The sequence below is a fragment of the Mesoplodon bidens genome (genome assembly GCF_964165515.1).
Source record: "Mesoplodon bidens genome assembly, chromosome: 1".
Classification (NCBI taxonomy): domain Eukaryota; kingdom Metazoa; phylum Chordata; class Mammalia; order Artiodactyla; family Ziphiidae; genus Mesoplodon; species Mesoplodon bidens.
The window spans coordinates 172,375,205-172,400,480 of NC_138176.1; the positions used below are offsets into that span (position 1 = coordinate 172,375,205).

The following is a 25,276-nucleotide window of genomic DNA, read 5'->3' on the forward strand; positions in this document are numbered from 1 at the left end:
CCATGGCTCACGGGCCCAGCCTCTCCGCGGCATGTGGGATCTTCCCAGACCGGGGCACGAACCCGTGTCTTCTGCATCGGCAGGCGGACTCTCAACCACTGCGCCACCAGGAAAGCCCTGGGGGCTCTTTATTACCAAGCTGGTTGGTGCTTCGATTCCACGCTGGGCCTAAGAACTCAGGATTCTCTCAGTGAGAGACCTCCTTTATTCACTACCACAACTCCCAGTGGAGGGGGGCTGGCCATTTATGCGATTCCATTAACTCTGGTGGAAAGTCCAATCGCCAGCCTGGGTAATAGGTAAAATAGGCTTCCAAATGACAAATCAACCCCCTGACAGTGTCTCTCTAACATAGGATAAGGGCTGTTAAGCCAACAGGGTCAATGAACATCTCCCAGAGGGCTGACGGCATCCAACTCCAGGATAAGGCTGCTGGGAGGCCGATCAAAGAGAGCCGGCAGGACGCTAGCATGACAGAGAACCATGAGTGTGCGCTGCAGGGGACAAGGAGCTCAGAGGAAGCAATGCCCACACCAGCCTGAAGCATAACTCTCATACTTCTGTAGCCAGAGCTCCCCAAGGCCGAAACCCACTTGCCCAAGACGTCCGATGTGATGCGCTTTATCAGCTCTGACCCATCTGCCTATACATGACATGGAAGAAGGAGGTCTCACCGAGGTCTGCACGGCTCACATGGCTCTCACCCACTCCTCTGCATGACAGGTATTTGCATGTGTGACTTCCCTCCCCAACTAGACCTTAAGTCCTAGAAGGGAAGGTGCTACTCTGTCTCCCTGGAGCCTAGCACAGAGGTGGCACATCCTAAGTGTTCAAGGAATGTGTGCTGAATGAACGGATGGCCTCTCCCACCCTGAGCAGCAACCCTAGTGAGGACAGCATATGGAAACGCTTTTAAACCTCAGCTTGGTGCTAATGCCTCTGTGCTTTTAATTTTCAAAATGTTTTACAAGGACACAATCACAGTGTAATTAAACAAAGAGGAAATCATTTAAACTATGCTTTTTGATCCCTGGTCGGGGAACTAAGACCCCACAACCCGCCCCATGTGGCCAAAAAACATTTAAAAAGTAAAAATAAAATGAAATACGCTCTTAAATCTGCACACTTCACAGCTGTGTATCTCTCCAAAGTGAGAGATAACACACACTTGATGGGCTTTTCCTTTTCTGATCACCTGGCTTCCTGCCCCTCTCACCTCCCACCCCAAATCTTCCGTTAAGTGTCCCCTAAGTCCTCTATATGACTAGTTAGAAAGGGTGGGACTCACAGCTGCTTCCCGGGGTTGAGTGAGCCCCGGTCAATCTCCCGGTCGAACTCGGTGCGGATGTCCTCCAGGGCCCCGTCGTCCCCAAAGGCCCCCCACTCGGTGTTGATGCACATTCTCCCTTCGTCGCCTTCCACCAGGTCGATGTGCCTCAATTCCTCCATGTAGCACGCGTTGGTGCCCGTGCCTTGGAGAGAGAGACGAGATCAGAAGCTGTGACCTCACGAAGTCATGAGAGAGGAGGCGGTGCCTTCTGGAAACACCGGCTTCAGGAAGGGATGAGGACACGGTGGGCGTTACCAATGATGAGGCCGACTTCACAATGCTGGTCATCGTAGCCACAGGTCATCATGGTTCCCACAGTGTCGTTCACCACAGCCACAACGTTGGCGTCATAGTCCTTGGGGGAGAAAAGGGGGTGTCACCGTCCACACACACGTGGAGCAGAGATCACAAGCTTCAAGACAGCCTGGTGGGAGGGCTCCTATTCACAGCCGCCACTGCCCCCATGGGCGGTGCTGCTTTCATTACTGCTGGCACTCAGATTCACTGGATTGGAGCGTGCCCTTCATTATCTGGCTTAAGATTCTTTTCAGAATGGATCTTACTCACAGAGCCACAGCCCTGTGCAAACCACCCCACTGCATCCATGTGCCTTCTGCACTTGATGCAACACCGGCAGGCTGCACTCGACCATGACAGCTCCCTGCACAGCTGCCCTCCTGTTGGAAGGAGGCCATCCCCTGCCCAAGGGCTTGGCTCTTTGGGGCAGCACCTCGGACAGCTCTGCTTTGAACCAGCCCCGACCTTCCAGACCGTGAACTCTCACCACTCACCTGCCTGGGTCTTCAAGGACTGCCCTCCCCCACACCATGTAATGGGTCAGGCCATGTACTACTGTCCCCTGAAAAAGCCTTGGTCACACAGCCTTCTCCCCACACTCCCCCACCTCTGAGTAGTCAAGGCAAGTGGCCAGTGAGAAGTTACCCCACGCTTTTTGATGGCTTTCTCAAGCAGCTTCACCACATCCGTTCCCTCCACTCCACTCGCTTTAAATCTCTTTGTCCAGGTGATCAGGATAGCCTGCAAAGGAGAGCAGATGGGGTTGGAAGAGGGCTGGGAGGCCTCCAGAACCCCCAGATCCCTGGGGGGTCTGCTGAAGGACAGTGACAGAAGCAGAGGCCCAGAGGGGACAAGAGGTTCACTCCAGATCACAATGGGTAACAGAGCCAGACTCTGTCCTATCTCCTGTTTATCCATCCACACAATGGATTTCTCTGGGGGCTGCCATGGGGAAAAAACCTGCAGCTCATGCTCAAATACAGCCAGTGGTTGGCCAGTGCCATGGTGTCACATGGCACACAAATCTAACTGATGTCAACGGCACAGCCAGACTTCATTTAAAAAGAGAACAAGAGAGGGCCTCCCTGGTGGCGCAGTGGTTGAGAGTCCGCCTGCCGATGCAGGGGATACGGGTTCGTGCCCCGGTCTGGGAGGATCCCATATGCCGCGGAGCGGCTGGGCCCGTGAGCCATGGCCGCTGGGCCTGCGCATCCGGAGCCTGTGCTCCGCAACGGGAGAGGCCACAACAGTGAGAGGCCCGCATACCGCAAAAAGAAAAAAAAAAAAAAGAGAACAAGAGAAATGCATTATTACCTGATCACCTGTCTGCACTTTCAAACCAGACCTTGGCTTCCACAGCCCCAAGGAACTTTTGTCAGAGCCAAATTGGGAAGAGAAACAATATGCTAAGATAATTTTTGGCTACTGAACTTCTAAGAGCCACGTCCTGAGACTAAAGGATAACACTGACCATGTATGATTCATGCCTCTTCCCCAAGTTTGGAACTTAACCGTCATTTGTAAGCGGTGACACTGCAATTTATACAATATGATCCATCTCTGTGTGTATGTTAATGGAGAAACATTAAGGACAGACATCCAATGGTTATTCACTTGGGAATGTAGAAGGGTAGGAATTTTTACTTTTTGCTTTACACCTTTATATTATTTCAATAGTTTTACATATTGCATCTGTATTTTTTTTTTAATCAAGGATACTAGAAAAGAAAAATAATTGCTCTACTTGACTTTTTCTCCGAATGGAGGAAGTCACTATAAATGCGGCAGGGTTGGGAGGGGCTGCTGTTCAGGCCCTGTAGCCTCCGGGGTGACACAGCGATGGGGAGCTTGTCCACACTGGGCTGCCCTGCGCTCTGAAAGCCACAGAGCCTGCAGGATGCACCGGGGAGGGCGAGCAGCAGCCTGCAGCCGAGCCAGGCATTCCAAAAGCCGCTGGATACTCTGTTTTCTTCCCCTCAACCCTCAGGCCCCCAAAAGCCTCAGAGAACATGGTATTGTGGAAAGAACGTGGGTTGGAAATCAGGAGATTGATCCTATTCCCACCACTTCTGCCCATTTCCTTGTGGGCAGTTTCCCCAACTCCTCTGAGGCCCACTTTGCTCTTCTGTGGAAAAAGGCAGCTGGTCTAGATTTGGACAACTTTGAAGGTCCCGGGTAGCCTTGAGGAGTGGGCACAGGCCTCCAGATGGGTAATTAGGGCCTGTGATCCACTGGCCTCCTGGCAGTCAGCATGCCCAGTTTAGGAAGCTCTCTCAGGATGGAAATCAAGGCTGGCAGGTGGGGGGCACACTTTTGGCTCCTTCTCTGCCAGGCACATCTGCCCTGCCCTGCGGGGCTCTTGTGCCCCTGAGGACGTTCCCTCTCCACTTCTGGAATGCCTCCTTCCCTGAAAGACTGCACCTCTGGGGGGCAGGCCACGTCTGCGTGCAGCTCTTTCCCAGGGCCTAGCCCAGCCCACACAGGGATGGCACTCGGGCCACAGCCACTGATGAACACACATACAGCCAGCACTGTAACTTCCCAGGCCATCTCCCACCTCTCCTTGTGGGAGGAGGGGTGCCTCACCCTGTCTGCCCAGGGAGTGTGGCTATCAAGCCTCAGTTCTCAAAAGCAAGGGAAACTCGTACCAACAACAGGCCTTGTGAAAGGTCACTAAACCTACTTTGTTTTCCTTCACTTGCTTGAGTTTAAGAAATGGTCCTCTCTACCTAATGGCCACAAATACCATGATTTGTCTCCAAAAATACATATATAATTAAAGCAATTAAAAAATAAACATGATTATCATAACCTTACATTAATTTCTACAAATATTTCTAAAAAATACAAGATACACAAGCCATCCTGTAAGCAAAAGGGAAAAGTAGTCAAGGGAAAGGGTTCATTAGCATTTCCCCTATGGGGCTTCTGTGGAGCATTATAATCCCAGAATGTCTTACCTCATCTATTTTGGATTGCCGACAAGGGAAAGAAAATGTGAATCCGACAGGTAATTTCTTGTCCTTGATTTTTTTTTTCTCCATGAAGTCTCCCAGGCACTCAGCGACATGATCAAAAAGCTGGAGGAAGCACAAGAGAGCAGTCAGGAGGGAGGAAGGGGACTTAGCATTTCAGGAAAAATGTGAACAATTCTCTGCCCCACACAGAAAGGAGCACGGCTACCCCAGCTGCCCACACCCAAGGCACCCAGTGGCCCTGCATGAAAAGCCACACTGGGGACTTCCACTGCAGGGGGCGCAGGTTCAATCCCTACTGGGGGAACTAAGATCCTGCATGCCTCACAACACGGCCAAAAGAAAAAGAAAAGCCATGCTGTGTGTGACTGGCAAAGAAGAGTCCCTTGAAAAGAGCCTGCTTCATGGGCCACCACGGCTTAGGAAGCCTTTTAAAGGCTTCACACAGAACTGGCCTCTCGGTGGTCACTAAGATGTATTATCTGGGTACTGAGGAAATGTAAAATTAAGAGAAAATCAGCTCATCCTCCATAACACACAGGCCATGCATCACCAGCAGCCACCCAGGTGGAGTGGCCATTTGGCCCCTTCTCTGTATCTCTATCTTCATCTCTATCTCCCTCACTCTGTCAATTCCAGAAGCTCCGCGGAATACATATATATTCCTAGCCTCTAGCCCACTTGCGTGATTTCAGAATCTTCTGGTTAACAAATTTTTACTTTTTCCTCAAGTATAATATGCATGCAAAAAGGTGCAGACATCCTAAGTATAGGGTACACTGGATTCTCACAAGCTGCACTCACCTGTGTCACCAGCACCCAGATGGAGAAACACAATGTTATCAGCACCCAGACACCCACCTCGTGCAGCCGCTGCTGCTGGCACCCAACCCAAGGGCAATCGGCAGGCACTCTGACTTCCACCACCCTCGATTAGTTTTGCCTGGTTGTCTACTACGTATAAATGGAACAACAGTGTGCACTCGTTGGTATCTGCCTTCTTTTCCTCTACACTATGTGTGTGTCATCCACGTTGTGTGTCTCTGTAGATTCTTGATTCTCACTGCTGCACAGTATTCTATGGTGTGACTATACCACAGTTTATTTAGTGGATTGCAATTTAAGTTTGCCAGCTCCACAACATGTGGCCGGGATATGTATACATATCTTAGACTCCACTAGAAAGAACCCAGAACACTGTTTCCCTAGCCTCTGCGAGAATACTGTCAATGATGGGATGCTCACCATCTCTAAGGCAACCTATTGGATCTCTCCAATACCTCCCCTCTTCTCTAAAATGTATCCAGAACTGAATATAATACTTTATATGTGTTCTGACCAAGAGGAAAGCTTAGTTGAACTAAGAACCTCCCTTTCCCTTCACTCTATACCTCTATTAATGTAACCAAAGCATATATATGCTCCTTCAGCAACCATGCCACAGTCCAGGTAACCTCTCTGGTTTTTTTCACATGGCTGTCGTCTAACACAGACCACTAGACCTCCCTTGTATATGGGATTGACACAGCTAATGGAGCTTCTTGAAGCCGAGAGAAGGCAGTGTTGGCAGAGCCAAACCACATGGTCACAGGAAGCAACCCCAGCCCATGTTCCCAGACAAGGTCATCTGCCTGAAGGCTTTATTTGCAGGGTATCCTTTTCTTACCCCCATATTAAACTTATAGTTTTATTCAGGCTCAATTTTAACAAAAGTGTCAGGGAGAGAGCCCACAGTAAAGAGTGAAGCCCACGGGGGTAGGTCCTTCCCAGATGCCTGAGGAGGGGGCAGGTCCCCTCCCCTCTCCTTCTCTTCCCTCCGCATCTAAAGGGATTTGGGGAGAAACACAGGGGAGGGGGCTGGTCCCCAGTCTGTGCGGGTATGTTTTGGATCAAGGGCTATGGAGGAATAAGGGACCAGCCCAGGGAGGAGCGGGGGAAGGGCACAAGGACCACCTGCCAGAATCCACAGCTTTCTGATTCCTGCCTGAATTCAAAGACAAAACAAAACTAGACCACAAGCAGCACCCACTCCCTCTCCCTGACCAGGGCTGTAGTTCGAGGGGAGAAGAGGAGGCCTCTTCACCGAGGCCACGGTTCACTCACTCCTGGCCAATCTGCCGGGGCTCCCTGACAGATTGAGGGGGTTGAGGAAACTAAAATAAAACGTCACATAAATTGTCTAGGAGGAGTCCAGCCAAGGGCCAGGTCAGAGCGCGGCCAGGCTGGGGGACGGGGCCTCTGCAGGCTGGGGGATCACTGCTGCCCTCACAGCCACTGTGCAGGGTCTCCTTGAGAGACCTATCCCCATCTTTCCCCAGGTGTCCTTGACTCAGCTCTACAGTCTGACTTTCCTGCCAAGGTAAATGAAAAATTGTCAGTTTTGACTTGGGAGTCTCTATCCCTGAGTCACTATTACTCAGGTCATGGCTACAGCGGCGACTGACTAAGGAGACACGTGACCACCTTCCCCGGAGAAGCCCAGCTAAACTTCCTGCGACCTACATTTCTGAGCGATATAAACCCATTACTAAGCCCGTCAGCTCGCCCCACGTCATCTGCATTCAGAAGCTCCAGGCTCCCAGGCCCTCAGGAGAGCCGGCTGGGTGGAAGGAAGGAAGGAAGGCAGGCTGCGGGCAGGAAGAGGCAGGGAGAGCTCAGCCTCAGAAGTGGATTCACAGGGCTGGGGTGCTGGATGCAGCCCCCCGCCCCCATTCAAGCCAAACACACCCACCCCTTAGTGCCCTGCTAAGAAGGAAATGTCCCCAACCCAGGGGCGTGCGCCCAGGCTAACCCACGTCTGTGACCAGCCAGAAAGGGAAGTTACCCAGCCTCTCGGCACGCAAAATTTTAGTGTCTAAAAAACATTTTTTTTCTTTCCCGACAACGTGTACATTTATTTAATTTAAATAAATTTAAATTATTTATTTAGTACTCAAAATTCCCAAAACTAAATAAGTGATGTTTTAAGAAGGCTGCATTTATGCTTCTGAAATTATTACAGTTTAAAACTGCACTGAAACTTTCGAGATACCTTGTGTGTCTGTGTCTGTGTGTGTGTGTGTGCTTGTGTAGAGAAAGAGAGAAAGAAGGATAAAGCAAATAGTTAATTGGGAAATCTGGATAAAGGGTATAAAAAGCTCTTTGTGCGTATCTTAAAGCTTTTCTATAAGTTTAAAATTATTTTGAATAAAAGGTTTAAAAATCTAGCAAAAATTCCTGTACATTACAGAAGACGAGATCACAACCCCAAGAATTCAGCACAATTCAGTCTGTAAGTATGAGTTGCTTCATGGGCAAAATGGGGCCCTTGGTTTATTAGAATATTCGATAGGTCGATAAGAGATCTCAGAAAAATGGACCACCAATACTTATTGCTCATCTCACACCAAACTTCTGGACAAGAGGTTACGGTTTCACCCCTATTTTTAAACTGCTAACCTCCCTCAATCACTTGGATCTTCCTCCTTACCCATAGCCCTCACATTTCCACACCATCAAACATTTTTAATAAAAATATAAATTAATTTATTAATTAATTAAAGACAAAACCCAGCCTATGAGTGTCCCATGTTGCTAACATCTGGAGCCAGACTGCCTGGGTTCAAATCCCAGCTCTATCACTTATGTGCTGTGTGACCCAAGGGGCTGGTTACTTAACATCTAAGCCTCAATTTTCTCATCTGTGCAATGGGAATAGTAATAATAATACCCACCCCATAGGGTTGTTGTGATGATTAAATGAGTTAATCCAAATAAAGTGCTTAGATCAGTGACATACATAACAAGCTCTATGTAAGTTTTTGCTATGACAATATAACATTATCGTTATCATCATCACCATCTTTTCTCTGCAGGAAGAAACAGCAGGAAACAAAGTGATCCCGGGGCTGGGAAGATGGGGACAGAGGCTGGGAGAGTCAAGGTCCCAGGGGCAGCAATAAGAAGAAAGTCACGGGACTTCCCTGGCGGCCAAGTGGTTAGGACTCCGTGCTTCCACTGCAGGGGGCATGGGTTCGATCCCTGGTTGGGGAACTAAGATCCCACGTACCCCAACGCGGCCAAAAAAAAAGAAGGAAGTCACTGTGGAAGTGACAGGAGGTGGGAGGCATCCCCTTAATTTATAAACCCTGCTCCTAAAAGGTTAGGCCAAAGCACACAGGAATGTCTGCAGCACAGGGTGTGAGTCTCAATGGTGAAGCAAGAGGCAGAGGTGGCTCGACCCAAAGACCATGGGGAACAGAGTGACAGGTCAGTACTTTTGGCAAATGGAGAGAGCAGGATGCCAACCAGAGGCTGCTGGCCACCTGCAAAAAGGAGCAACGCAGCAACCACTGGGCAGGACGAGGAGACCTACTTGCTGGCAGCCTTCATGCACACACTGGATGAATGAGCCAGTCTCTGAAGCCCAGTATGGAGGGATAGGCAGGGGGACCTCCCGGCAGGCCCATCAGATGAGTGATGCACTCTTTCAGCGGCTGACTGAAAAGTGGCCCATCTGTCCTAGGGACAGTGTCCCCTTCAGTGCTCACCGTGACATGGTCTGAAAAGCTCTGAACCCAACCCACCAGCAGTAGGTTAAAGGCCGGGATTAGCCCTTTTCTCTCATAGAAGGAAAAGGCAGAGAGCTTGCATCAGGTCCCACCCACGTTAATTTAGGAACAAAGAGGAGCCAGGAGAAGGCTCTGGGTCTCATCTCAAAGTCCAGCCCAGAACCAATAAGTTTTCTGGAGAACTCAGTCATGAACCTTGCCGTGAACACACCCTCCCTAAAGCAAATATTTGGCAAGCTCTGAATAATACGTATCCTGACAACAGCCATGACTTGGGAGGCGAGCTTCAAATGGGAGCGGCCAGAACACCTGCAGGAGAGGGTGAGGAGTAGAACAGGACCCGGAAATGACTGAAAACCTGACCGGGGGCTGCCCACATCCTGATCACAGGGTCCTCAGTGAGCCTTCGGCCCATCACCCACCACGACCACATGGGGAAGCAGGGAGGGTGGACAGGCCCTTCTGAGCATGCCCACAGCCTCGACCAGCAAAGGAAGGCAGCGCTTCCGTTGGCAGGGGTTACGAGTGTGAGAGGAAGGGATGGTGACTTTCCAGGCAAGGCCCTGCCCTCGGTGCTTTCTGGGCCAAGGACTCATAGAAGACTATTAAATCAGGTAGCCAGGAGCCCTTTATAATAGCCCTGGGGGTATAAGCTCAGATGCCTGCTGCCCCACTAGGTGACAGTCATAACCTATGAGGCCTGGGCCTTTGGTGAACTGGGTGAGGACAATGGCTTGGAAGAAGGGTTTTCACCCAAGGGCTCTGCTACCCCTCGCTGGGGAACCAACCCCAGGATCCTTAGGGAATGGATGCATTTACCTGCTGGGCTTCCTCTTCGCACCCCTTACCTGAAAGTCCCAGCAGCCCCCTCCTATCCACCAGTTTACGCACATGGTGGGGTCTCTTCGGGCAGTCATACTCTTCCACCCAAGAGTCCTCCACTTGTGCCTATGATGGACTCCCAGTGCTTTGGGGTCTGGTTCCTGGAGGTACCCTGGGGCCTGATGCTTGGGCCACAGGGGCTGATCGGAAGGGAGCAGGGACCCACCTGGCTTCCACTGCCGTGCATGATGTTCTCCGGGGTGTCGTAAACCTCGGACTCCATATGAACAGTCTGTTTTTGCTCATGATTCACTTGCACCCGCAGAATTCGAAAGGAAGACCCGCCAAGATCCAGGGCAATGAAATCTCCCTTTTCTGTTTAGGGAGACAACAGTATCATATCAGATTCAAGGGCTCCGGGAAAGTCTCATGCTCTGCCCGCTTCTCAACAGGGTCCGGTCCCACCGCGCTGTGCTTTCGGCCAGAAGCAGGAGTCATTCAGACCCCATAGGACCACTGCCCCGCCTGGAAGAGTGGGCAAGAGAAACCCTCTCTCAGCCGGGCATCCCTAGACAGACAGCTTCACAGTCCTGCTCACTCCCGACTACAGGAGAATGGAAGTATGGACTTAAGTACCAAGCCCTACTCATCTTTCTCTAATATCTTACCCTTTTTCACAAATGGCTATGTTATCCATAAAGACAAAAACAGCATTTCAAGTCAGAGAAAACCCTACATCTGAGGTCCATTCCATGCCTTGGGTTCCTTCCCCATCAGCTCAGACACCAATTCCAGCTAGTCCAGAGCTCCACTGATTCCCCAGGGGATTTTTTTTTTTTAATTGTGGTAAAATATACATCACATAAAATTTTCCACTGCAACCATTTCTAAGTGTACAGTTCACTGACACTAAATACATTCGCAATGTTGTACAACCATCACCGCCATTCCCAAAATTTCTCATCATCCTAAACAGAACCTCTATAACCATTAAGCATTAACTCCCCATTTCCCCTGTCCCTAGTCCCAGGCAACCATGATTCTACTTTCTATCTCTATGAATTTGCCTATTCTAGATATTTCATGTAAGCAGAATCATACAGTATTTGTCCTTTTGTGTCTGGCTTATTTCACCTTGCATAGTCTCAAAGATTCATCCATGTTATAGCCTGTGTCAGTAGTTCACTCCTTTTTGAGGCTGGATGATACTCCATTGTATGTGTATCCATTCATCTGTTGCTGGACAACTGTGTTGTTTCCACCTGGGGGATGTTTTTAACAGAAGTCCCTCTTGGTCAGATAGGAGTCAACTGGCTTGATATGGTTATATTCCTCAAGACCAATGTGTGCAGTGATTGAGGTGGACCTCAGTGGGACAGAGAAAGATGACGGGACCATATGCCAAAACCACGATACAGCACCAATGGAGGAGGCCATGATGGGCAAGATTCCAAACCATTAAGCCACTATCTAATATTCTTTACCCTAGTTACCCTCACACATTCTCCTCCAAAATCAATTAAAATCTATTAATTTTACTTCTGATGTTACATTCTCACTGTCTCACTATCTTTTCATTTTCTTGATGGTGACTTTTGAAGCATAAAAGGTTTTAATTTTGATGAAGTGCAACTTATCTACTTTTTCCTTCTGTTGTTAGTGCTTTTGGTGTTATATCTAAAAATCCATTGCCAAATCCAAGGTCACAAAGATTTGCACCTATGTTTCCTTCTAAGAGTTTTATAGTTTTAGGTCATACATTTAGGTATTTGATCCATTTTGAGTTAATTTTTGTATATGATATGAGGTAGAGGTCCAACTTCATTCTTTTGCATGTGGATATCCACTGTCAAATTCCAGCACCATTTGTTGAAAAGTTTACTCTTTCCCTCATTGGCACCCTTGTCAAAAATCAAGTGACTATAAATGTATGGGTATTTCTGGACTCCCCATTCTTTTTTCCCCAGTTTTATTGAGATGTAATTGACATAGTGAACTCTCAGTTTTGATCCACTGATCTATATGTCTATCCTTATGGCAGTACCACACTGTCTTGACTACTACTGCTTAGAAATTTTGAAACTGGGAAGTGAAAGTCCTCCAACTTTGTTCTTCTTTTTCAAGATTGTTTTGGCTATTCTGGGTCCCTTGAGCTCTTTCATTTTTTTCTTACGTAGTGGTTGGCTTTTTTAAAAAAACAGCTTTTCTTTTATAAAGCTGACGCCATTTTGTATTTGATTCTACCAAGCTTTAAGCTCCGACACACTGCTCTATTTCTGGAACTTAGAATGGTTGCTTGGCATACAGTAAGAACACAACAAATACTTGAACTAATGAGGGTGGTAAAGGAATCAATGAATGAACCAAAGTCTTCTCACACTGAATTTCTGTTCTTACCCTCTCAAGCCCCTTGAGGGAAGAACCACAACTCAGGATTCTTTACATCTGCCCTTGGCACCCAGGACAGCTCAATAAATGCTTGGTAGCTGCTTGATCACAAGGGTTGGTGGCCCATTCGTTCATTCAAGGCAGCCTTGCTTGTTGTTCATAAAACAGGAAGCAGTTATACCGCTGGTTGGTTGGTTTTTTTTTTAATAATAGCTTTATTGAGAAATAATTCACCTATCACATTTTAAAGTGTACACTTTGGTTTTAGTATATTTACAGAGTTGCGCAACCATCACCACTATCTGATTATAGAAATTTTCCGTCATCTCCGAAAGAAACTCCATACCCATTTGCAGTCACTCCCCATTTCTTTCCAAACCCCCTCATTCACCAACAACCACTAATCCATTGTCTGTCTCTAGAGATTTCCCTATTTTGGACATTTCATATCAATGGACTACAATATGTGGTCCCCTGTGGTTGGCTTCTTTCATCTACCATGATGTTTTCAAGGCTCACCTATGTTGTAGCATGTATCAGTACCTCATTCCTTTTAATGACTGAGTTTTATTCCACTGTATAGATATACCACATGATGCCAATGTTTTGGGGGGGGGGGTTTTGGCCACACTATATGGCATGCAGAACCTTAGTTCCCCGACCAGGGGTCAAAGCCGTGCCCCCTGCAGTGAAAATGTGGAGTCCTAACCACTGGACCGCCAGGGAATTCCCCACGATGACGTTGTTTTTAACTTGCTCCTATCGTGACTTCCCTGATGGCGCAGTGGTTAAGAATCCGCCTGCCAATGCAGGGGACGCGGGTTCAAGCCCTGGTCCAGGAAGATCCCACATGCTGCGGAGCAACTAAGCCCGTGCGCCACAACTACTGAGCCTGCGCTCTAGAGCCCGCAAGCCACAACTACTGAGCCTGCGCTCCAGAGCCCGCGAGCCACAACAACTGAAGCCCGCGCGCCTACAGCCTGTGCTCTGCAACAAGAGAAGCCACTGCAATGAGAAGCCCGCGCACCGCAACAAAGAGTAGCCCCCGCTCGCTGCAGCTAGAGAAAGCCTGCGAAGACCCAATGCAGCCAAAAATAAATAACTACGTTAATTAAAACAAACAAACAAACAAAAAAAACTGCTTCTATGGTCCAAAGGAAGGAGACCAAGGGAGAATGCTGGGAAGCAGGTGTCACAGCTTTGTGGGAAATTCTGACCCTGATGTTACAGGTTGTTCAAATCAGTTTAGGGTTTTCTTTGGGCTCCCATCAGAATCCTAACCTCTATGGTGCTTACACTACTACTCAGTTAAAAAAATGAATTTGGTATGAGGTGCTTCCTCTCAGGAGGAAGAATTACTAGAATACCAAAAGCACTTTATTTAACCATCATTCATTGAGCCTTTCTGTACTCCAGTTGCTAAGTACTTCATATGCCTCATTTTGCTTTTAACCCTCTCCACCCTATGAAACAGGTACTACTATGATCCCCATTCTACAGATGAGCAAGTAAAGGCTGGGAGGGATTAGGTAACTTGCCAAAGCACACGGCCAGTAAGTGGCAGAGCCAGAAGTTGAATCCAAAGCCCCAATTCATAACCGTTGGATAAAACTGCCTCCTGGACAGACCTCGGGGACAAGGATCCCCAAGGACAGCATCAAAGTGATACTTCAGCACGTCAGGAACAGCTACATCTCTCTTTGGGGGTCTCGTCAACATCCATGATTCCTTGCAGCTTCTGTTCTTTTGCTTTGATCTTTAATGAAGATAATGAAAACTCCTTCCGGTAAGCAACTATAAACCACTTGTGCATAAGGAAATAATAGGCACAAAAGCAAATACCGTGCTAGGATGAAAATATGGGTACTTTTTATTTTGTTAACATTTTAATTTAATTAATTTATTTACTGTTTTAATGGTTTTCAAAAAATAAAACCATTTATTTATTTCATATTTTACACTGGCTTTCATCATAACTTAAAAACAATAGTTTGGGAAATTTTTCAGTTGCCAGCCTGGTCAAAGGTCTCATTTTCAGTTGAACGAAAGGCCTAAGTAAAAGCAGGTTCTTGTGCTCAAGTTCCAGGTGATGGTCGAGCATCTCCTGCTTATTGGTGTCAGTGTCAACACACAACGGGTAAGAGCTTTCAGCCCTTCATGCAGAAAGGGATCAGGTTTCAAGCAGCACCTTTGCAGGACCCAGGCCTGAAGTTTTCAAGCAAGATAAGTAAAATGGTCTCAGCTGCCTCTAGGTCGGGAAGGAACCTGGACTTAGGGTGCATGGGGCTGGCCCACACTTCTGCAGCTCTGCAAGGCCCCTGCCCCACCCCAGCTCTCCACTGCTCCCTTTTTTTTTTTAACACAAACACAGGTCAGTAGTGTTCCAAGGAGTTAGGGTCAGAGAAGGAGACCAGAAAGGCGGCCTTAAGATGTCAGGACAATGCTAAGTACTGCATACTCCAAACACCTGCTAGTGGGAGTTGATGGGTTTGAGGGGGGCCTTTCCCTGAAGGCATTTTACAAGAGGTCACTGTTAAGCCCAGTGCAGCTCCTGATCTATCCCTGAGCAGTGACCTTGATTCCAGGGTGTGTTTGTGATTGCTAAAAGAAATGGTAGTTGGCCTCTCTTCTGTAAATCACATTTGCACCTCAGGAAATGCGAGACAAATATTAACTTACCTTCTCGGTTTATGGATAAGGAAGTTCCAACCAAATCAGGTGATTGACTTGCTCACAGTCACGCCTGTGGGAAGGCCAGGGCCCTTCCCTTTTCTTAGTCACTCATGTACTTGCAAATACTGGGATGCTCCTAATTTTTTATGTATATATGTCTTATCTTCCTCAGTTGGATGATAAGCAATTTGAAGGCCAGGGCAATTTAACATGCTTACTTCCCTCCCCCAGTACTGAGTCCTGCAAATCAGTACATGTTTGCTGCTAGTTTGATAAGAACTACCTGGGTTAAATGCATGGTCTGTTCAGTCCTATCCTCTGTCAGGCAAAGGACACCAAGGAACAACTTCTGGAAAGGGCAGCAAGATTTCCGGTAAGCTTTGTTTGCTGTCTAGCACCTCTTTAGATAACTACCCTTCCTGGTTTTCACCTGAGTTGGGGGTGGGGCTGACCACCCACTCCAGCTCCAAGGGAACCAATGTCTGACCCAAGAGCACCCAGAGTCCCCCACTTTGGCCATAATGATTGGTTCAGGATGGGCACGTGATCCACGTCAGCCAATCATTACCCTCTCCAAGACCACCTCTGGGACCTCTAGTTCTTAGGTGAGATGTCACCTAGGGCTGCCAGGGCTGTCTCTGCCACCATAAGGGAGAGGTGGCCTATGAAAGAAGCCGACACAAAGACTGAAAGAATAAGAGACAGATGAGTCCCTGTCAACTAAAGCCAACTTACAACTCCATTTCCCAGTTATGTGAACCTAGAATTCCCTTTCTTGCTTATACAACTTTGAGTTAGATTTCTTTCAGCTACAACCAGAGGCTTCTGGGTTCAATATTCTTTATTAGGCAATGAGTCCCCCAAATACCAACTTGCCCACCATAAAGGATCTATCCTCCCCTTTATGTCAGTTGGTTCCCCCATTCAGAGCTGTGGTGTCCAGTCACCCTGCTGCAGAGGCACCAGAGCTGCAGCCTATGGGCTTGTCCACATTATGTGGGGATACTGGGGTGGGGATGAGACAGCCTGCCTCTGCTTCCCCCTTTTTCCTGCCCCCTCACCCTGTAACATCACCGGGATGCCAGTGAATTCTGAAAAGCTCTGACTCTTTCCTCCAGGGCTAGACCTACACATTTAGGTCTGATGGGTGGGGGACTTTGACTGGCTGCATCAGCTCGGAAGGGGCCGCCCAAAGAATTCTTACAAAGTCGGTTATTAAGTTACAGTGATGATCAGGAGAACAATGACGCCTGTAACTCTCAAGGTGGTTTGCAGTTTCCAAAGCACTTTCATCTGATCCTCTTGACAGCCTTGTAAGGCAGGCAGGGCATCACACCTATTTTACAGATGAGGAAACGGAGGCTTAGAAAATTAAGTGACTTCTCCAAGGTCTCAGAGATAATAAGTAGCAGAGCCAGAGATGAAGCCAGTGTTCTGGGTTTCTATTTTATTTTATTTTTTCCTTTAAATTCAAGTTCAGCTTCTTTTTGCAGCAGTTGGCTTCCCTCTAACTTCCTCTTCAAATCTTTGGCCTCAACCTTCCTGCCGGCCGCTGCTGAGACTTCGTCCCACATTTCCCATTTCCACTGAAGCCAGAAAAAGTGCTCTTCTAGAGAAGGCTCATTAAACAAAACATCTGAAGGGCCCCGGCAACGCTCCACTTTCTAACGACAACCATTATTACCAGCAAATAATGGAAAACAAACACGGGGACAGATGTCTCTCTTGAGTCCAGACCTGCGCTGGAATACAGGGCAAACAAAAACTCTGCTTTCATGAAATGCCTACCTTTGCTCTGCTCGATGAATTAATTCTGTACATGAGATACAAAGCCTTCCCTTCTGTCTGCAATCCAGCTAGTTGATGAGAGTTTACACCTTCGTCAGAAACCCACCCAGAACGCTAGACATTCAGGAGATTTTATGGATGGAGAGAATTTCTGAGACAATCCAACCACCTTCCCAGATAAGGAAACAGGCAGAGAAAGGTGACCAGCCCAAATGCCGTGGAAAAAGGAAATATTTTCCTTCCTTTGGCTGGAAAGTAGTATATTTTAAGCCCCCAGAATTTCACTGTGACCACACTGCAAATCAAACTTTTTTTTTTTTTTTTTTTTTTTTTGCGGTACACGGGCCTCTCACTGTTGTGGCCTCTTCCGTTGCGGAGCACAGGCTCCGGATGCGCAGGCCTAGTATCCATGGCTCACGGGCCCAGCCGCTCTGCGGCATGTGGGATCTTCCCAGACCGCGGCACGAACCCATGTCCCCTGCATCGGCAGGCGGACTTTCAACCACTGCGCCACCAGGGAAGCCCAAAATCAAACATTTTTAACTTAACCTTTGAGCAAAGAGCCTGCTAGGAACCATGAAACAGAAACAAGGAAATGTTCAACTCAATTTACCCTCGAGAAGCTTACGATCCAATTGGTATTTATGGATACAATATCCTGAGTGATAAATGACAAGAGGAGAAAAAAGGGGAGGTTTCACAAGTGAGACAAAGTGTTGGCCAGGCCTTCTGAGGGAGGCTGGACGCAGCTAGGCACCTATCCCCGACTGGGCAGCTCTGAAGAGGGGTTTCTGTTTAGCCAAGTCATCGGAGTAAAAAGGCTTCAATATCTTCCTTCTTTATATATTATTCATACCTTTCCCACTCCAGAAAGGCTATGCAGCAGCTAAAAGCCACTTTAGGGTTTGTTTGTTGTTTTTTCTAAACCTAGTGTGTAGATTACTGGAGAGCGATTAAAGAAAAACCACTGCCCATAAAAATCGTCAAAAGGGGAAAAAATTAACAAAAATGGGCTGATAACATTTCCGAAAAATCAGTAGAGTTTCAAAACTCTGAGTCCAGTCATGAGGGTCAAGGTCAGTGGGAAAGGAAAGGTTTGTTTCTCCCTCTGACTTGGAAGTCACATCACCACTTGACGGGCAGGGGCATCTGTCAACCTCGGTGAGTCCAAGTTATCCCTCGGTGGTTTGGGATTAGCACTAATTCTGTCGCTGACTAATTATACAGTTGAAGCAGTAATTAACATTGCGAAAAGGGACTAGCACCATGGTTTACTATGAAGGAGGCCTACATTCCAGCTACTCCAGGGGACCTCCTGGTTGGAGGCACTTCCATCACAAAGGGGCAGGGGCTGGACTGGGGTCAGGGACCCAAGGCCTTGGTATTAATGTCAATGTCTGTGTGGGGCTGTAGTGACCGTTCCAAGGGGAGTGTGGGCACCTGGGCACATGACCTGGGCCCACCCATGAATATTAGGAATAGTCATAGGGAGAAGAAGTATAGGGTGTATTATGGGTTGCACAGTGGCCCCCCCAAAAGATATGCGGAAGTCCTAACTCTGGGTACCTGTAAATGTGGCCTTATTAGGAAATTGGGTCTTTGCAGATGTAATCAAGTTAAGAGGAGGTCATGAGTGTGGGTCCTAATCTGACTGGTATCCTTATAAGAGGAAAATGCTATGTGACAACAGAGGCAGAGACTGGAGAGATGCTACTACAAGCCAAGGAATGCCAAGGATTGACAGCCACCACCAGAAGCTAGCAAAGGGCAAGGAAAGATTTAACCCAGTGTCTCAGAAGGAGCATGGCCCTGCTGACACCTTGATTTTGGACTTCTAGCTTCCAGAACTGTGAGATAATTCACTCTGATTTAAAGCTACCCAGTTCGTGGTACTTTGTTACAGCAGCGTTGGAAACTAACGCAGGGTAGAAGAAACAGCCACCAGGGAGCACAGAGGTGAACAGGGTAGGGGAAGGCTGGGGGACCCAGGGCCTCATGCATAGGAGGGCAGGTCCTTGTGGTTCAGGGCTTTGGTTCCTCCTCCTCCCCTCCTCCTTCTGTTCTCAGCACTGTTCTGGGCTCCCAAGAGGCCCTAAACATTTGGCCCCAACCACGCTGGAGATGATAGGCTCAGAAGGAAGCATGGGGCCCAGGCTGCGGGCTCCAGTTCCACAAACCCTAGGACAGTGTTTCCCAACATGGGCATATTACCACATATGTCATCACATTTAAGACACCACTGATTGCAGACCCATCATTATTTTATGTAATAGGAAAAGAGAAAAAAATACTGCCAATAATAATTTAAAGATGCAACTATTGTACAATGCACTGCTGATTTCAGAGGACTCAAACAAAAAGGTGTCTCAAAATAGATGAAATATAGTAATAGATGTTGGGGGGAAAGTTCAAACAGGTTTGCGGAAAAGGCAGGTAGCCGGGTTAAACAGGTTTCTCCCCTGCAGGACTGCTCAGGGCCTTTAATACGTTGGTGTCTGCTTTGAATCTCTAAGAGGGGGCTGCAGAATGTTGTCTTTCCCAAATGAGGATGAGTTTTGGGCCCTGTTTTAAAGAGTAACTAATGGGAACAAATGGCTAGATTAGTAGCCATTTGTGTATGTGGATCACACTTTGAGCCCCTCAACCCTGGAAATGGTGTGTGAAAGAGTGAGGGAGGGCACCCCCTGCTGACACACAGTCCTGGGAAGGGGAGCTGGCTTGCAAGGCGCGTGCAGGAGGAAAGAGAAGCCATCTCTCATGGGATGTGCAGGCCCTGGGCCAGTCACACAGCATCAGGTGCCGCGCAGGCATAAGGCATCCTTCTGAGCTCTCCAAGCAAAGCCAAAGCAGGGGCCCTGGGGGGCTGCCCACCCCACCTCGCCTCCCCTTCCTCTTTTCTCAGCTGACAGCAGGCACAGCCACACCTCTCCTACAGAACTCAGCTAACCCTGGAAAGGCACAAATGCTCCTGGATGTGGATGCCATTCGGGGCTGGGAAAAAGCAGGAGCGAATTAGAAAGCCGGAGGCATCAGAACAAAACCCAGGGGACACCACGGTCTGGCCACTCTGATGGCTAGAATCTCTTTGGCAGTCATAAAAAAAACCTAAACTGCTGGTCACCAAGACCTCAAGGAAAACAAAAGGATAAAAGTGGAGTAGATTTTAAACAGTCAAGAAACATCAGAGATATAAGTACCAGTGTGTGTGCATGAAGTAAACCCCACCTGTGGCCACAGGGCAAACAGAGCACATGCCCTTCCTAGGTGTCCCAATCTTGTTCAGGACTTTAAAGGCCGGCTGCAGGCACAGCAGGACCTTTCCACTGCAGCCAGTCCTCCAACAAGCCATGCATTCGCCCACCTTTCATAAACATCAGCTGCAACAGCTGCAGTTTTCCTGATGTCCATTTTGTTGGCTCCATATCAGATGCCCCAAATCGCAGCTTTAAACTAGTCCCCAGAGTAGGGAAGAAACACAACAGCAGGAGTGTTGTCAGGGCCGTACTTTCAGGCTATGTACTCACAACCCCAAGAGAAACCTGACTTTCATGATCTCTCTCCCTCCCTCTCACAAAGGAGGCGAGCCCCAGCCTAGAGCACAGAACACAGCTCAGAGCAGGATTCCTGTGCGTGCGCTAAGCTGGGGCAGGCACAGCACCCACCCCTGGGTCAGCCAGACAGAACGACCTCCACTGAGCAGGCCGAGACCAGGCTGTGCCCTCCCAGCCTCCACCCTGCCAAGAGCAGGGGCTGAGGCCACTCCCTGGGGAGGGGGTACTGACAATCCTCAGGGAGCCCCCAGATCCCTACTGTGGGGCATGAGCCACACGTGCAGACCAAAAAGATAATTTTTTTTTCCAGTCCTACTCCTCTCACCATTTCTCTGCTTGAGGGGCTACCTTGACTTAGCATCTATGAAATTTGTACAAATGGGGACTTGAGTCTCCCCCCTGAGCCTGAGATGCACCTGGCCGCTAGGATCGCTACTTATCTGGGGTACTAAAAGGAGGCCTTGGTGCCCTGTTGGAGAGATTCTCCTAACGTGAAGGAGAATCATCTGTTCTGGAGCCATTCATGTTCTGAAGACATAAGAGTAACTCACACAGCATCTGTAAGATCCATAAACACTACACTTTCTTACCGTAAGTCACTAGACAGTCAGGCCAATGAAGGCAGGTCAGCATGGTCCAACCATGGTATCCCCCTAGCACATGGTAGGATCTCAATGGACATACACTGGATTGATGGATGGATAGATGAATGGACGGATGGGAGAACAAATGGATGGAACGGTGAATGAATGAATAACTGGATGAATGAGTAAACGAATGAAAGGTGAATGAATGAACAAACAAACGAATGTAAGTTGGAAGGGTGGCTTCACAGAGCTTTCAGCCCTCAGAGCCCAATCTCTGGGTGAGAGACTCACCTGAACCATCAGGAATGGACCTTACAAACGTTGGCAACATCTTGACTATGGCTGTCGGATTAAAATCCCGGGAGAGGCCATTCTTCATCTCCTTTTTGAAACGAGCCATGATATCTAACAGAGTTTCATCAGAGAGCCGCATGGCATAGAGATATTTGTCGATCTGGAAGAAGGATGAGAAGGAAAGAAAGTGAGGCCAAGGCTGAGGAAGGTCGTTTCAGCTCAAGTCTGGCTGGGGTAGGACGGGGCAGGCAGCGTGAGGTTCCCGCCTGCCTAAGACAATCCAGCTCCCGTGGGCACTGGAACACCCATGCTGGCCCATCATTCAACTGCGATCAACCATGTCACTCAGAGCAGGCTTGCAAATGCTCTGAGCCCCGGTTCCCCCCCTGTAAAATGAACCAGACACCTCCAAGGTCCCTTCCAATCCTTGAATGTTACATGGAAGCTGCCCTTCAATCCCCAGGTACGTGCCAAAGGCACCTTAAGCCTCCACGTGACTCCTTCCCTCTGTCAGAGGTGGCTGGCTCATCCTCCATGGATGACTGTGCCGCAGAACAAGGGCTCCAGAGCCATCTACCTGGCTCCATCACTTACCAGCTGTGTGCACTTCAGTTTCCTCAACTGCAAAACTGAGATGATAAATAGAACGTAACTCACAGAATGTTGTAAGATCAAAGGAGAAAGAGAAGCACTTAGAACACAGAAAGTGCTGCGTCAACATTAGCTATTATTAGCATTGTGAGGCAGTGGTGCTGGTGGGTTTCTTTGGGCACGACTTCCAGGTAGGTGGAAATGGTGGACGAAGGGCTGGAGCCCTTCGGGACACGGGGCTGCCGGCCCAGAGCACAGAGACCGTAACCTCACTACACCCAGCAGGTATGGGACAGCCCCAGTGCCCACGCCCGTGTGCCAGGGCCCATGTGCCCACACTTCCTGATCAGACCGCTCCCGACCCAACAGGACTAAACCAATCGCTCCTCTTCCTGGGCTCCCCACTCTCCTCAAGGATCCTGGGCTCCTAACCTCAGGCCCCGCTGCTGTCATTTGTTGTTCTTCCTTCATAGTATCTTCCCACTGACTCTCTCTACTTACTGGGCACCTACTACATGTCTGGCTCTTGGTTAGACATCTGTCCTCATGGTGCCTGACCCTGTGGAGTTCAATGAAGTCTCTCTGTCTCACCATTCATTCTTTCTGCCACTCCCTGCCTTAGGAAGCCCTGATAACCATGTGCCTGGATTCCCGACGCCTGATGCATAATCAGTGTAATGGTTTTCGATCTTCAATTTCTTTCCCTTCCAACCCATCCTCTACACCACGGCCACATTGCACCTTCTTTTTTTTTTCTTTCTTTCTTTATAAATTTATTTATTTATTTATTTATGGCTGCATTGGGTCTTTGTTGCTGTGCGCGGGCTTTCTCTAGTTGCGGCGAGCGGGGGCTACTCTTCGTTGCGGTGCGCAGGCTTCTCACTGCAGTGGCTTCTCTTGTCACAGAGCACGGACTCTAGGCACGCAGGTTTTAGTAGTTGTGGCTCGCGGGCTCAGTAGTTGTGGCTCACGGGCTCTAGAGAGCAGGCTCAATAGTTGTGGCGCACGGGCTTAGTTGCTCCGTGGCACGTGGGATCTTCCCAGACCAGGGCTCGAACCCGTGTCCCCTGCACTGGCAGGCGGACTCTTAACCACTGCGCCACCAGGGAAGTCCCCTACATTTCACCTTCTTAAACTGGGACCCTGGTCACTTCACTCCCCTGCTCAAAACCTTGCAAAGCCCCCCACACTGGAGGCGTCTACACTCTACGGGTGTGTCTCCAGGCTCTCTGCACACCAGCCAAACCACCTGTACCATTCCTGGGAGGTGCCTAGCTCTCCTGTTGAAACGCCCTTCCTTCTCTTCCCAGCTACTCAAAGCTCCCCTCCCCTTCAAGGTTCAAATCAAATGTCACCCCTCCTGCAGAGGTCGAGATCCTCGGGGTGCAGATAACGCCTCCCTCAGCACTGATCTCTCTGCATGGTCCAGCCTGGACCATCACTTTCTACGCCTGTCACCTGGACAGTGTCTGCTCCATTCACCTTGACCTCCCGGTGTCTCACAAGCAGCCTCACACACGGCAAGTTTCTGGCAGATGGACAGACAGATTTATGACCCAATGAGGATGAAAAGACCTTTGACGTGCTTTGCTTCTGAGAATGGCATCTCATGTTTACTTTTCAGGGTGGCTGGAAACGTCCGACTCAAGGACACAGAGTCATTTCTGCATATTTTGGTCCTGGGCAGCCTTCTCGCTCTGGACTCCATGCCTCGTGCTCCCCCAGGCCTTGCCTGTCTCCTGTCTCAGGGACAATCAGGGCACTAGCAGGAGTACCCCAGTGTCCTCTGTGGCCAGAGACAACCCTGCCCCCACCCGCATCTCTTCTACCGCAACTACCTTTTCCTTTCCCCTTCGTGAGAAAGCACTGCAGAGAAGGGCAATCAGAAACCGCCGAGAGCTGAAAGAGAAATGGCCAGAACACAGCCCTAGAAGACATGCTCTGTTCTACCCCCAAGGCTGGCAGCGCTGATCCCTCGCTGTCACCACGCCCACGTGCTGGTCGGGAGAGGCAGTCACACGTGCACGAACGGCCACGGAAGCACATAGGGGCTACTAAGCACAAACTGGAGAAGCCTACTGGGAGGGGTGATGTCAGAGAGTGCGTCCAGGCACAAACAGAGTGCGTCCAGGCACAAACAAGAGCGTGTGTGAAGGCCAAAGGTGAGGGAGGGAGGGTGGTCTGTGGGACGACGGAGCACACAGTGCGAGAAGTGAAGCAGCTGGAAAGGCTGCCAGGAGCTAAGCCTGCAGGGTCTCGTACACTGGGCGAGCAGGTTTAGACTCTAAACGTGACTCTACTGAGTATTCAACAGTGACACGTGTTTCAAAAAGCTCAGCTGTGCACTGGGGAGGGGACGGGTGAGCAGGAGCAGTGCAGTAACAGTCACGGCGCTGCTCTGGCATTTGGACATGTTTCCACTACCACACTCCTCACCCTACATCACGACTGTCTGTCTACTGACGTGCCTATCTCCTCCGATAACATGTGAGTTCCTCAGGAAAGGAAAGACGGAGGAGACCTTTGGAACTACCCAGTTGCCTGGCACAGAAGAGGAATTCAATGAATGCCGGATGCCAGAATAATACTTTATAATTATATCAAGGTTTACCGTACATCAGGTGCTTTCATATCCAAGATGTCATTTAACCTTCAAAACAACCCTGTCAGGGGGACGTTCTTTTTTTTCTTTTTAAAATGTATTTATTTATTTTTGGCTGCGTTGGGTCTTCGTTGCCGCACGCAGGCTTTCTCTAGTTGTGGCGCACGGGCTTCTCATTGCAGTGGCTTCTCTTGTTGCGGAGCATGGGCTCTAGGCACACGGGCTTCAGTAGTTGTGGCACATGGGCTTAGTTATTCTGCGGCATGTGGGATCTTCCCAGACCAGGGCTCGAACCCATGTCCCCTGCATTGGCAGGTGGATTCTTAACCACTGCGCCACCAGGGAAGTCCCAGGGGGACATTCTTAATCCCCATTCTACAGTTGTAAAAACTGAGGCTCCAAGAAGCTAAGTGGTTAGTTCAAAGCACACAGCCAGGGAGTCAGTCCCATACCTGAGAGCCTAACACTCTCCCTACAACCGTCCCCATCCCTTGGAGAAGGCCAGTCCCCCTACCGTGTGGAGATCAGGCCCAAGCAAAGCTGCTGAGATTTTCCAGCTGGACAGAGAGAAACTTCTAGAAGAGGCAGGGCTCCACAGCCAGCCTGCCTCCTAACTCAAGGCATAGCTCAGCACAGGGACAGTGATCCCAGAAGCCAGATGTTTTTAGGACAGCCAGTCAAACCTGAATAGAGGCAAGAAGCTCAAACAAGAAAACAGGCTGGGGATACAGAAGATGACCTGGCCCCCCAGCACAGAAGGAAGGAGGGCTTTCCCCCTCTGGTTCAGGTTCATGAATCATCACGTGGTACAACTCCTCTCAGAAGAGA

General features: G+C 49.0%; 1 protein-coding gene across 1 annotated transcript in view; it reads right to left on the reverse strand.

The window, feature by feature from the left end:
• The window catches only part of HK1 (hexokinase 1), a 71,178-nt gene that overhangs the window by 29,353 nt on the left and 16,549 nt on the right, over window positions 1-25,276 (reverse strand). Inside the window, exons 2-7 of the mRNA XM_081227604.1 lie at window positions 21,253-21,415; window positions 10,201-10,349; window positions 4,588-4,707; window positions 2,273-2,368; window positions 1,586-1,685; window positions 1,289-1,472 (exon numbers count right to left, since the gene is read on the reverse strand). Of these exons, the coding sequence (XP_081083730.1) occupies window positions 1,289-1,472; window positions 1,586-1,685; window positions 2,273-2,368; window positions 4,588-4,707; window positions 10,201-10,349; window positions 21,253-21,415 (812 nt within the window). The remainder of the gene's footprint in view (window positions 1-1,288; window positions 1,473-1,585; window positions 1,686-2,272; window positions 2,369-4,587; window positions 4,708-10,200; window positions 10,350-21,252; window positions 21,416-25,276) is intronic.